Source organism: Tamandua tetradactyla, chromosome 1 (assembly GCF_023851605.1).
Source record: "Tamandua tetradactyla isolate mTamTet1 chromosome 1, mTamTet1.pri, whole genome shotgun sequence".
Taxonomy (NCBI): Eukaryota; Metazoa; Chordata; class Mammalia; order Pilosa; family Myrmecophagidae; genus Tamandua; species Tamandua tetradactyla.
The window spans coordinates 187,559,376-187,572,941 of record NC_135327.1 but is presented as its reverse complement, the minus strand read 5'-3'; the positions used below and the strand labels follow the sequence as shown (position 1 = coordinate 187,572,941).

The window sequence follows — 13,566 nt, the reverse complement described above, 5'->3', positions numbered from 1 at the left end:
TTTATATGTGTATATATATATATATCCATTATACATTTATATGTGTATATATATATATATCCATTATACATTTGTATGTTTATTTATAGAGAGAGAGAGTCAGATAGTGACAGAAACAGGGAGACACATAGAGACAAATAGGTAACTCTTCTAAAAATTCAGATGTCTGCAGCAATTATTATAGTATTAAGTGAGAAAGAAAAAACTAAAGAAGCAGAGAAGCAAATGCTTCCATATGGAGGAAATGTAGTTCAAATCTTTAGATTTAAAATATCATCTCCAGAGAAGGTGATTGTAATGAAATTTCCAGAAACTGCCACTGATGATGTAGCTTGAAGGCAGACTTCATTTCAAAATTGGACCTGATGACACCTGCAATCCAAATATTCTGAAAACTACAAGTACAGGAGCCCATATGTTGGCATCAAAGCTGTCTGGAGGGAAGCACAAAACGGACTCAAATTTAGGTATATTTTGAAGTGTAGTCTCTTTAGCTATGGATGAATCTCTTAAAGCATCAGAATACCAAAGGTACATTTAAGTCTGGTAGAAAAGCACTAAAAATATTACGGGTCCATATTTTTAAGAAGGCTTTCATGACTAGGATATATTCTAACCAGTATAATATCTTTAGGACAAATTTGTTTTACTCTGAAGTTCAATGTGGCAGATTAAAAATAGACTGGTGTCCAAGCAGATAAAGTGCAACAGAAAACTGCAAAAATGGAAGGCAAAGGAAATAAGACATGCTATGGGTTTTTAGCTGTGAGGCTAAAATACCTGTGAACTTTGAAGATATTTTCAAAGTGGCATTTTTAATGATAAATTATTTATTTATTGCAAGGATGTTGAATTGTTTTATGTTTTCAGATAGTGAAGAAACTTACTTATATCTTTAAGCATCATGCATTTCTTCACCAATATTGTAACTGAGTGCCTGGGATAAACTGCTTTTGGTCTGGGTGACTAAGACTTCCAGTGCAAGGCCTCGAATGTGGGATATAATATCAACTAAGATAGTTTTTCACAAGTTTCTGTGTGATAATTTCTGAAAGCTGTATAACCTTAATAAATCCTTAGCATCTTGGGCCTTATTCAAAACAGTGTTAATTCCTGAATATCTTTGATGAATCATCTGAATATCTCTACCTTTATGATAATGAGCACTTCATCTTAAATTTCTGTGTTGTAAGTGCTGTCATCTCTAATAATCATTCCAAAAGTTTTTAGACTGAAACTGGAAACTGTCAGCTGCCCATTGACAGTTATAGCATGAATAGTATTAAAGGCATTGGCATTATAATCTCTCATAGAAACCCTTCCTATTCTGCCACAGGAGTCTCCAAGAACTCAGATTCCCATCGTTAGGGGTCACATTCTTCCTTCTCTAAATGAGAAGACATAAATTTTGTTACTGGGATCCAAAAACCTTCTACTGACCATGCCCCCATATTCTGTAATTGACACCTAACCTTCAGAAACTTTATTTTCACTAATTAGGACTGATCCATGTTATAATGGGACATGCATGCACTGCCCTCTCCATGAGAAAATTGTCATCACTAAGTAATAGCAGAACATTAAACACATCATCAAATTCCCCTTTAGAGGAATTAGAGATAAATTTTAGGAACTCTGTGTTCCTTCTCATTGTGCAACACCTGATACTTGAAGTTGGCCATCTTGGACTAATCTCACTTACAGGGTAATTGGTGTGAGGTATGTCTTGCTCTCAAGGTCAAAGGACCATTCACAGAAATTAAACTCAAAATTCACTTAGTAACAAAAAGCATAAGAAGCTATTTAAATGTCTTTGAGCTTCCACGAATGCTTTCCACCAATGAGGGGCTGGTAGGGTGGTGTCACAGATATCTACTGAGGAAACGCAGTAAACCAAAAGTAAATAGATGCAATTGAACATTATTCAAAATTCAAAAAACATATCTTTCATGTGGACCAAAAACTTTCTCACCAGAAAGACTGGAATTACCCTGTAACAACTACTAAATCAAGTAGGATTTTAGTCTAAACATTTCATTAATTTCCTTTCTCCTTTTAAAGGCAAATGTTTGAAAAAAGAGATTATGTTCCAGTCAATCGAATTCTAAGAATGTAACCTCTATTTTTCTTGATTTCTAGCTGCTTAGCTGTGTCCCATTGGGTTCCTCATCCATGGATATGTTCAAGCAGAGTCCAAATGTTTCTGGCTGAGATGTTATGAGGGAACTTTAAGTATCAGATGCTTCCCCACTCCATATAGTAAAACAGCCAACTTTCAATCTTGAGTTTCCATGATTTGTTACTTCTACATCTTTAATCTGGTCCTCAGAAGCTCATGGGCAGGGGAAATAGAAATCAGACAGGGGTGAGTGAATTCTTTGTGCTGGGGTTGTCCAATGACTGGGGGACTCAAATCTCCCTCTTTGTCCTGTTCCTGGCCATGTACTTGGTAACTATTATAGGAAATGTCTTCATCCTTCTTCTGATCAGACTGGACAGCAGGCTTCATATCCCCATGTACTTCTTCCTTAGTGTTCTATCCTTTGTGGATCTTTGTTATGCAAGCAGTATTACCCCACAAATGCTAGTCCACTTACTCTCAGCCCTGAAGTCCATCTCCTTCCATGGCTGTGTTCTCCAGCTCTATTCTTCCCTGGCATTAGGGGGGTCTGAGTTCCTCCTGCTGGGAGCCATGGCCTATGACCGCTATGTGGCTGTGTGTCACCCCCTGCACTACACAGTCATCATGCATGGGCAACTGTGCTTGGGGCTGGCTGCCGGCTGCTTGGTGGCTGGCTTCATGAATTCACTGATGGAAACAATCATCACTTTCCGGCTTCCACTGTGTCACGATGTCATCAGCCACTTTGCGTGTGAGACCCTGGCAGTGCTAAGGCTAGCTTGCATGGATATCTCCTTCAACAAAATCATGGTGGCTATCTCAGGACTTCTGGTGATCACGCTTCCCTGTCTCCTGGTCTTATTCTCCTATGCGCGTATAGTTGCTGCCATTGTGCACATTCGTTCTACTCATGGTCGAAGCAAAGCCTTTGGGACTTGTGCCTCCCACCTCACTGTGGTTTGCATGTGCTTTGGTGCTTCAATTTTCACTTATTTTGGCCCAAAGTCTGCCTCCTTGGAAGAAGAGGAGAAGATGGTGTCCCTTTTCTATGCTGTGGTGGCACCTATGTTGAATCCCATGATCTATAGCTTGAGGAATAAGGAAGTTATGGCTGCCTTTAGGAATCTTTTAGAGAAATTTAGAAAGAAAGGGTAAAGACTCTAAGAACTTCTTGTTGCCTATTACCAAGAGTGTAAAGGAGAACACATAATTGTAGACAGGACTCCCTCACTTACACTAAAAAAATGATTAATATCAGAATCTTGTGTTCAGATAAAGTATTTTTTCTTGTGGTTAATGCATTTCTTTATGTATGTAAATAACCTGATAATTTGCATAGCAGTGAGCTGGACTCAGTTATTCTCTTTCTTTCTCTGTTGACCTTCGGCTTCACTTCTAATTTTGTCAACGCCTTATAGTATAAAGGAGTGATCCTTGGCTTCATCAAAGAGACCTGGTTTCTAATCTTATTCTATTTGTCACTAGCTGTGTCCTATCTGGCAAGATATTTGTTTATACTTTTTATGGATTGTTTTTCTTTTTCATAAAATAAGAAAAATAAATCAACCCCCCGGAGGGGTTGCAAATGCTAGAGAAAACTGGCATAAAGTGCCTCACGTGTAGTTGACACTAATAAAAAATTCATTACTTTAGCTATGTTTCTTTATTCCTCTATTATGAATATAAAGCACAGTTTCACTTATTTGCCACTTCTCTGAATACTCTGAATTGTCAACTGTTCCAAATATGTCGTTAGCCTTACTCAAATATGTAGTCAATATATTTGCTTATCATTGAAAATGACGTCAAAATTTTACCAGAGATGGAAGATAAAAGCATTTTGGACAGTTAGCTATCTGCCTGAAAGAGCACTGGCTTAGACTAAGAGGATAATTTTATACTAATTATGAATAAACTACGTAAATATGTGACATTTGTTTCATTTTCAAAACTGTGACTCTGTTTGTTGTGTAAAATGAGTTGGGATTCACAAACTTTGCAATTAAGGTATCCTTTAAAACTGTGGTGTAGCTGGGCAAACTTTCTGGAAACATGACATTGACCAAGATGATTTATCTCTATTTAATTTTCCATTAAATCTGTGTATTAGGGTTGTGAATCAAACAAAATTTGATTGTGAAACAGACAAAAATTTGTACCATTATCTTATTTATATAATGTTACTTCAAAGACCTGAAAAAATAAAAGAAACTTCTAGATGGTTAAAATTTACTTTTGTATAAATTCACTGTGATCCCACTGAGCAAATTATTATAACTAATCCTTCTTTTAATGCTAAATCACTTCAGGAGATAACTTTCAAGCTTTCTGATTTATTTTTAAAAGCCTGCTATTATTCAATATAAAATATTGAATAATTCAATATTTTGAATTTCAATATATGAATATTCAATAATAAAATATTGAATAATAGCAGGCTTTTAAGAATAAATGAGAAAGAAATGCTCTAGAAATGTAGCAAATGTGCAACTGTTTTTAAACAATATATTCCTGTACAAAAGTATGGATGTTTTTGGTACTCTATGCCATCTTAAATGAAAAAAATCTTTGATTTTTGACATACAATTTTTGTTGAAACATTGCATTTTAAATTAGGCTGTGATCTTTTGAGACAAGAATATTGTTTTTGCAGTCTATAAACTTAGTGCCTAGCAGTGAAGTGCTTAGTGCATAAAAGCAAATACATAAACATCACTAAATGAAATAATAAGAAAATTGACCTTTTCTTACTAGCCAAAGACTTCTTTCATAAAATAAGTTCAAAATGTGGCTTCCAATTTTTTAAAGCTAGATACCAAACTTTTCTTTTTTTTCTATTAAAAGGTTTTAAGTGATAGGATATAAATTTGCATTACAAAATGACCTATTAAAGCATCCTTACACGTTAGGGCAAGGAGCTGTCAGTTCTGCTCTAAAAATTGCTTTGAAACCTAATTGAAAGTAAAGCAAATGTTGATTTCTAAGTACTGGAAAGAAAGAACTAATACTTGGAAACAAATGAATGATTATGGAAGTCACTTAATTACCCTTGGTCTTCATGATTTTTTCAACAGTAAAATAATGTGGAGCCCAATTACCTGGTTTCAGATGACCAGTTCAATCATTTTATTATTCTCTTGTTTCAATAGTGCCCTAATTAGTTTTCCTGCACCCACACTATCTCATCTCAATATTTTCTCCACAATTCTGCCGGAATGCATTTATTTATTTATTTCAATTAAAAGCCTGTGGGTGAACCACAGTGGCTCAGCAGGCAGAGTTCTCGCCTGCTGTGCTGGAGACCTGAGGTCGATTCCTGTGCCTGCCCATGCGGAAAAAAAAAAAAAAAAAAAAAACCTGTTTATATTATTCTTCTGGTTTGAAAATTTTTAAAAGTGTGGTGACCCATCGCCATTAAATTGAAATCCCTCATCCTTATCATCGTCTAAGTCTCTCACATGCTCTGACCACTGCCTGGTTCTCTGGCCTCATCTTGTGTTCCTCAATTGATAGCATGTGTTCCAGTAATACAAAGCTTCTTTTATTTTTGTGAATATTTCACACTTTTACCTTCCTCCTCAGTACCATCTCACTGTGCTTGCTTTTTCTCTTCACTTCAAAACCACTATATGAACTTTTTGTCTTAGCTTTAACAGCCTTTAATTGGTAAGACTTCTGTTGAGACACTATCTAGACTACTACTAATCATGGGCCACAGTGCTATATTAGTACATTTTTACAAAATATCCAGTTTCTCATTTAAGCTTCTTCTTATATCAGAGAGGTAGATATTTTTATTATTCCCTACTTTATAAATGATGAATCAGAGGATTCTAGAAACTCAGTGGCATATTACATTAAAATTAATTGTCAAAAATATGGAGATTAAATAACATACTCTTAAACAATCAGTAGGTCAAAGAGGAAATTGCAGGAGAAATCAGAAATATGTGGAGATGGATGCAAATGAAAGTACAACATATCAAAATTTATGTGATGAGAAAAAAGCAGTGCTAAGAGGGAACTTACTGCTCTAAATGCCTATATAAAAAAGAAGAGAAAACAAAAATCAAGGACTTAACTGCTCACCTGGAAGAGCTAGAGAAAGAAGAGCAAACTAACCCCAAAGCAAATAGAAGAAAAGAAATAACAAGGATTAAAGCAGCATAAATGAATTGGAGGGAAAAAAAAGAGAAAAACAACAAAACCAAATTTGTTGCTTTGAGAAAATCAATAAAATCGATGAACACTCAGCTAGACTGACAAAGAAAGAAAGAGAGAGGATGCAAATAAATAAAATCAGAAATGATAGAGAGGGGTATTACCATGAACCCTGATGAAATAAAAAAAAATTATACAAGGAAAACATGAAAAACTATATACCAACAACTAGACAACTTAGATGAAATGGACAGTCTCCTAGAAAAACATGAACAACCTGTACTGACTTGAGAAGAAATAGAAGACATCAACAAACCAATTACAAGAGATTCATTCAGTCATCAAAACCTTCCTGCAAAGAAAAGCCCAGGGCAAGATGGCTTCACAGGGATTTTATCAAACATCCCAAAAAGAACTAAAACAAATTCTGCTCAAACTCTTCCAAAAATTTGAGGAACACTACCTAACTCATTGTATAATACTAACATCACTCTAATACTGAAACTGGACAGTGATACTACAAGAAAGAGAACTACAGCCAATTTCCCTGATGAACATAGAAAGCAAAACTTCTCAACAATATAATTGCAAATGGAATCCAATGGCACAGTAAAAGAATTATACACCACAACCAAGTCAGGTTTATTCCAGGCATGCAAGGGTGGTTCAACAAAAGAAAATTAATCAATGTAATACATACATTAACCAATTAAGAGGGCGGTTCAGTGGCAGAATGCTTACTTCCATGTGAGAGAAACGGGTTTGATTCCTGGACCATGCACCCCCCCAAAAAAATGAAAAGGGAAAACTTGCATATCATCTTGACTGATGCTGAAAAGCATTCAACAAATTCAGCATCCTTTCCTGATATAAACACTTCAAAAGGAGGACTTGAAGGAAATTTCCTTAATATGCCAAACGGCATATATGAAAAACCCACAACCGGCATCATACTCAATGGTGGGAGACTAAAAACCTTCCCCCAAAGAAGAGTTATGAAACAAAGATGCCCCCGATACCATTATTATTCAGCATAGTACTAGAAGTTCTAACTAGAACAATCAGGCAAGAAAACAATAAAAGACAATCAAATAAGAAAAGAAATAGTAAGACTTTCATTATTTGCTAATGAAATGATCCTATATTTGGAAAATACTGAGAAATCTACAACAAAGACACTTGAACTGATAAATTCAGCAAAGTGGAAGATACAAGATTAATGAGAAAAAAATAAGTACTGTTTCTATATCCAAGAAATGACCTGAAGAGACAGTTATGAAAAAAATTCTATTCACAATAGCAACTAAAAGAATCAAGTATCTAGGAATAAACTTTACCGGAGACATTAAGGTTCTGTACAGAGAAAATTACAAAATATTGCCAAACAACATCAAAGAAGCTCTAAATACGTGGAAAGTCATTCCATATTCATAGATAGGAAGGTTTAATGTCATTAAGATGCCAATTTTACCCAAATTATTCACCAGTTGCAATGCAATATCGATCAAAATTCTAACAATCTACTTTGAAGACTTGGAAAAGCTATTTATCAAATTTATTTGGAAGGGAAAGTGTTCTCAAATAGACAAAAATATCCTAAAAAAAAAAAAAAAAAGAAGGAAGTAGAAGGACTTACACATCCTGATTTCAAAACTTATTATAAAGCTACAGGGGTCAAAACCACATGATACTGGCACAAAAATAGACATATTGAACAACAGAATTGAATTAAGAGTTCAAAAATAGACCACCCAATCTATGGTCAATTGATCTTTGACAGGGCCCCCAAATCCACTGAGTGAAACAGAATAGTAATTTCAATAAATGCAGCTGGAAGAACTGTACATCCATAGTAAAAGAAATGAAAGAGGACCCTACCTCATACCCAATACAAAAATTAACTCACAGTAGATCAAAGACCTAAATATAAGAGCCAGTACCATAAAACTCCTAAAAGAAAATAATGGGAAACATCTTCAAAACCTAGTAATAAGAGGTATCTTCTTAGACCTTACAGCCAAAGCACAAGCAATGAAAGAAAAAAATAGATAAATGGAAACTCCTCAAAATCAAATGCTTCTGTGCTTCAAAGGACTTTGTCAAAAAAGTGAAGAGGCAGCCACCTCAATGGTAGAAAATATTTGGAGACAATATATCTGTAAGGATTTGATATATATGAAGAAATTATATAATTCACCATCCAAAGAACAAACAAACCAGTTATAAATGGAAAAGATATGAATAGACATATTTCTGAAGAGGAAATACAAATGGCTAAACAGCATATGAAAATATTAGCTATAAGGGGACTGTATGGACTGGGTGTGGGCATGGTCCAGGTAGGAAAGGATAAAGATAACATCCAAGGTAGGATAAAACAACATATGGACTAATATCAGCACCTTCCCCCTTTGAAGGACAAGATCAAAGGCCCAAGAGGTCAAAAAGAGAGAAGGGCTAGAAGATAACAGGATATGCTGACCAAACAAAATAAAGCAGGTAGTTTACAAACCTCTTTTTTTGAAAAGAAAAGACTACTTCTGCTCTTCCATCCAGAATCCCAGTATGAGAGTAGAGGACCACTTCCAAACACAAGTCAGTCTGAGGCAGAGCTGTTTTAACCAACACAAAAATCTACCATCAAAAAGTAAGCACTCATTGAATGCCCTGGAAATTTACTTTATTTTGTGCAAAACATTGACTAATATAGGAATCCACACCTAACTGGAAGCATGAAAAAGAGTGAATATTATTCAACCACTAGTTTCTGATGTTTCCACTATTGCCTCTCTATCTACAACTCCTTATTTCATTTTGAATGCTTTTCCTATTATACAGCATGTTTACCTAAATTGTCACTATCTATTTTGAGATATTATGCCACTTTGCATTTTTATGCTGAAATGGAAAATGTACAAACACTGAAAGCTAATGTACAGAAGAATTTTTAGCTAAAGTAGCACGTATCCACAGTAGAAGCAAAAAGAAGTTGCTACTCAAAAAGCAGGCTTTGCAGAGGCAGTTTATATATATGGCTGCTTGGAAAAAAGGGGAGTGCAGGAAAATAAGAAAAGATTAGCTATTACGGAAATGCAAATCAAACCCATAATGAGATGTCATCTCACACCTACAAGAATGGCTGCCATTAAACAAACAGAAAACTACAAACATTGGAGAGGATGTGGAGAAACTGGAAAACTTACTCAATGCTGGTGGGAAATGTTTAATGGTACAGCCACTGTAGAAGACAGGTTGATGGCTCCTCAAGAAACTAAATATCAAATTTCCCTATGACCCAACAATATACTGATAACCCAATCAATTCTGATCACGTACCCAGAAGAGTTGAAAGCCATGTCATAAAAGACATTTGTACAATGATCATAGTAGCATTTCTCACAATTGCCAAAAGATAGAAACAATCCAAGTTCCCATCAACAGATGAGTAGATAAACAAAATGTGGTATATAAATACAATGACATATTATGCAGCAGTAAGAAGAAAAGAGGTACTGAAGCATATGGCAAAACAGATAAACCTTCAGTACATAATGCTGAATGAACATAATATCTTCAGAGATTATCCACCTCTTTGTATGCCTCACAACTTCATTGCCTCCATAGCTGCAATAAGCCAGAAACAAAAAGACAAATTGGCATGATCTCATTTAGAAAATACTTATAAGAAAATTAGCATCTGGATTGTAAACTCTTCCCACAATCACATTCATTCATGAGTTTTAAGTATTATTTCTAAATTCTGAGATGTTGCACTCAATGTGCATGACATGGTATGTCTCTGGAATTTTGGGTACCTGTATGACAAGAAAGACTCAGTTAGACTTCTACATTTCTGAAACTGAGCATTACTACATACAGCAACTGTAAAAGGAGCTGAAAAGGAGATTAGACTTCAATTAGAGATACAAATGAAGCTGATCTGGTTGGGGCTAAGGCAGATCAGAGTACAGAATAAATCATGATATGGTACATATTCTAAAACTTTTCCTGTGTGACACAAAAGGAAAGAATGTTTATTTTGTTCAAAATTTAAGTTTTCTTTAGCACAAAATCTAAATTAACCTATCTGGCCAGTTCATTTAAACAACCTAAACACATGAAGCCTAGAATTGGGAATGAGATCTAGTATTTCTTCATAGCGTGATGTAATACCCTTATAAATTTCAGAGTACGTTGGACAAGTAATAAAAAAGTATTTGCAAAATCCCCTAAGGGCTCAAGAAAAATACAGCTTTGTGAAACTCCTCCACCCAGGAAATTCCTGATACTCTGTCAAGCGTTAGGGACACCCAAGTTAATAAGCCAAGACCTTACTCTTGAGGCTTGCTCATATGAAACTTATTTCTGTAATAGGAAAGCGATAAATATGCCTAAGCGTAACTTCCAGAGAACATCTTTTGGTGCACAGGTGTGGCCTCTCTCTAAGCCCAACGCTGCAAATAAATTCATTACCCTACCCCTTACATGGGACATGATTTCCAAATCTGCATTGTGGGATTGACAAAGCCTTCTTGACTAAAAGAAATGTAACAATATTAGGTTTCAGTAGCTAGGGAAATTTCAAATGAAGCCAAGAGGCATTTCTGGAGGTTACGCTTATGCAAGTTTCAGCTAGATTTTGTAAAATGCTATGTATGCCAAGTCCCAACCAACAGTATTCCTGAAAACCCTAAATAATTCCCAGAGCTCCACATGAGAATCTATGAAAAATTTACTCACTAACTTTATTTTTCAGAAACCTAAAACCCAAATTATTCTTATGCCAGGTACGCCCTGAAACCCAGAAGTACTAGCCTCTCCAAGGACATCAATCAGTTGCATTCCCCTACCCCATAATGTTGACACCCTTTTTCAAAATGAAGAAGTTAAAATGGTCATTGCTCAAGTATCCCTAAAGATTGGGAGAAGGATCATATGAGAAGGAGGTGTGGTAACAGATAAGATAGGATTTAACAAATGAGTAGGACTACTGAACCATTATATTTCTTTTTTGTCTCCACTCCTTCAGGTTAAACAAAAAATAGTTTCTTCAACTGTTTTTAAATGATTGAAATTTAGAACTCTCAATATTATTCCTATCTTAAACCAGAGTGTGATGTACTGAATAAAATAAAATAACATATTACATATGTATTTTTAGTTCTAGCTATTGAGCTTCATTTGCTTTTCAAGAAGCAAATTTGTTGATTTTTCTTTTTCAGTTGTATGCTTGTACGGCAGGGTCACTTTCATTCTTTTTTCCATGTGAGTATTGTTATTGCAGCACCATTTGTTGAGTATTTTGTTTGTTTTTGTTGGCTTGTTTGTTTATTTGGGAAGTGCATGGGCTGGGAATCAAACCCCAGTCTTCCACATTGCAGGAGAGAATTCTACCAATGAGCTACCCTCGAACTCCCCTGAACTACCCTCACACCCCCCACAAATTTGTTTTTAACAATTACCAGGGCTAAATTTTAGTACCCTTATTTATTTTTTTCTAAAGAGTACATTGTAAAATATCAATGACACTTCTACAGTCTTTCACTCAACTAGTTTCCAAAGACCGTTTTTCTATAATTGTTTACAAAGTCCTCCAATGCACTCTTTAAAAAAAAATAAATAAGGGTACTAAAATTTAGTCCTGGTAATTGTTGCTATTGATATTAATTGATCATTGCAAAGATGATTTTGAATCATGATTCTCCAATTTGTTCCATTAGTATACATTCTCTTCCTTTTTCTTATATATAATTAGCAGAAGTCAGAAAAACAAAGAACCAAATAGTACATGACCACTTATACAAGTTGGAAAGCAATGTGCATTCCTCAATAATGTAGTATGACAAATGAACTTCCAGAAGTTTCCTAAGAAAAATATTATAGTTGTGACATACAATAGAGCACAGAAAACTAGGAAGAGCATAATCTAGGAAGAGAGTGTTTTAGTCTCACTAAGACATTCAAAAGCACATGTGTATACTAGGGTATTCAGAAAGTTATGTGCATTCTCATGGCAGGATGCAAGCTGGGAAAAGATCTGAGAGGAACTTAAGCTTCCACTTCTGACTGATCTCTGGGCTCATTCTAATTAGGAACTGAAAGCTAAAGTAGAGGTATAAATGACCTGGATAAACATTGAAGAAGTAGCCCACTCAAAGTCAATCTGCAGAGACTGCAAAGAGAAGTTTTCTTTCTTTTTGATTTTTTTTCTTTATTTTTTCTTCATTCCAATCTTTCCTTGTTACTTATTTTTTGTCTCTCTCTTTCTTTCCTTTTCTCTTAAGTTCTCCTTTTTTGGATTCAGGAGTTCAAGAAAATCTAACCAAAAAAAATGAGCAGCACACAAGCTGAACTTGACAAATACTTAGCTGGACTGACAAAGATAAAAGAGGAAAAAATGTAAATAATTAAAATAAGAAATGAAGGTAGAGCTATAATTATCAAACAGAGAAATGAAAAAGATTTTAAGATAATTCTATAAAATATGCCATCAAATTACATTACCTAGATAAATGGACAAATTCCTAGAAACATACAAATTGTCAACACAGACTCAAGACAAAATGAATTGCACAAATATAAAAATTATCAGCATCTCAGAAGGAGAGGAAAAGAGTAAAGCGCTAGGAATATAAGTAGAGAAGATAATGGGGGAAAACTTTCCAGTCCTTATAAAAGACATAAGCATGCAAATCAAAGAAATCTAATGAATGCCAAATAGAATAAATCAAAATAGGCCTACTCCAAGACATATACTAATCAGTATGTCAAATATTGAAGACAAAGCAGAAAATCCAGAAAGTAGCAAGAGAAAAATAATCTACTATATACAAGCAAAGCCACATAAAACTGAGTTTAGACTACTTAACAAGCACCCTGAAGGCAAGAAGGCTGTGGTATGATATATTTAAAATCCTGAAAAAAAAAAGACTTCCAGCCAAGAATAACTTTGAATGTCAACAGACTAAAATCACCAATTAAAAGCTACAGATAGACAGAATGGATTAAGAAATACGATCCAGCTATATGCTGCTTGTAAGAGACTTATCTTAGACCCAAAGATACAAACAGATTAAAAGTAAAAACATGGAAAAAGATGTTCCATGCAATCTGTAAACAAAAGAAAACAGGAGCAATTATACTAAATCAGACAAAATAGAATTTAAATGTAAAAACATCATAAAAGATAAAGAAAGACATCACATATTAATAAAAGGGACAATTCACCAAGAAGTAATAATCATAAATGTTTATGCTCCCAATTAAGGAGCTCTAATACATGA

General features: G+C 34.8%; 1 protein-coding gene across 1 annotated transcript; it reads left to right on the top strand.

Annotated features, from left to right (window-relative positions):
* Positions 1-2,335: 2,335 nt before the first annotated feature.
* Positions 2,336-3,277, top strand: LOC143682057 (olfactory receptor-like protein OLF3). The gene has a single exon (XM_077159082.1). The coding sequence runs from the start codon at positions 2,336-2,338 to the stop codon at positions 3,275-3,277; it is 942 nt and encodes a 313-aa protein (XP_077015197.1).
* The last annotated feature ends 10,289 nt before the right edge of the window (positions 3,278-13,566 follow it).

Coding starts and splice junctions, on each gene's coding strand:
- LOC143682057 (XM_077159082.1), top strand. CDS start 2,336: ATGGGCAGGGGAAATAGAAATCAGACAGGGGTGAGTGAATTCTTTGTG.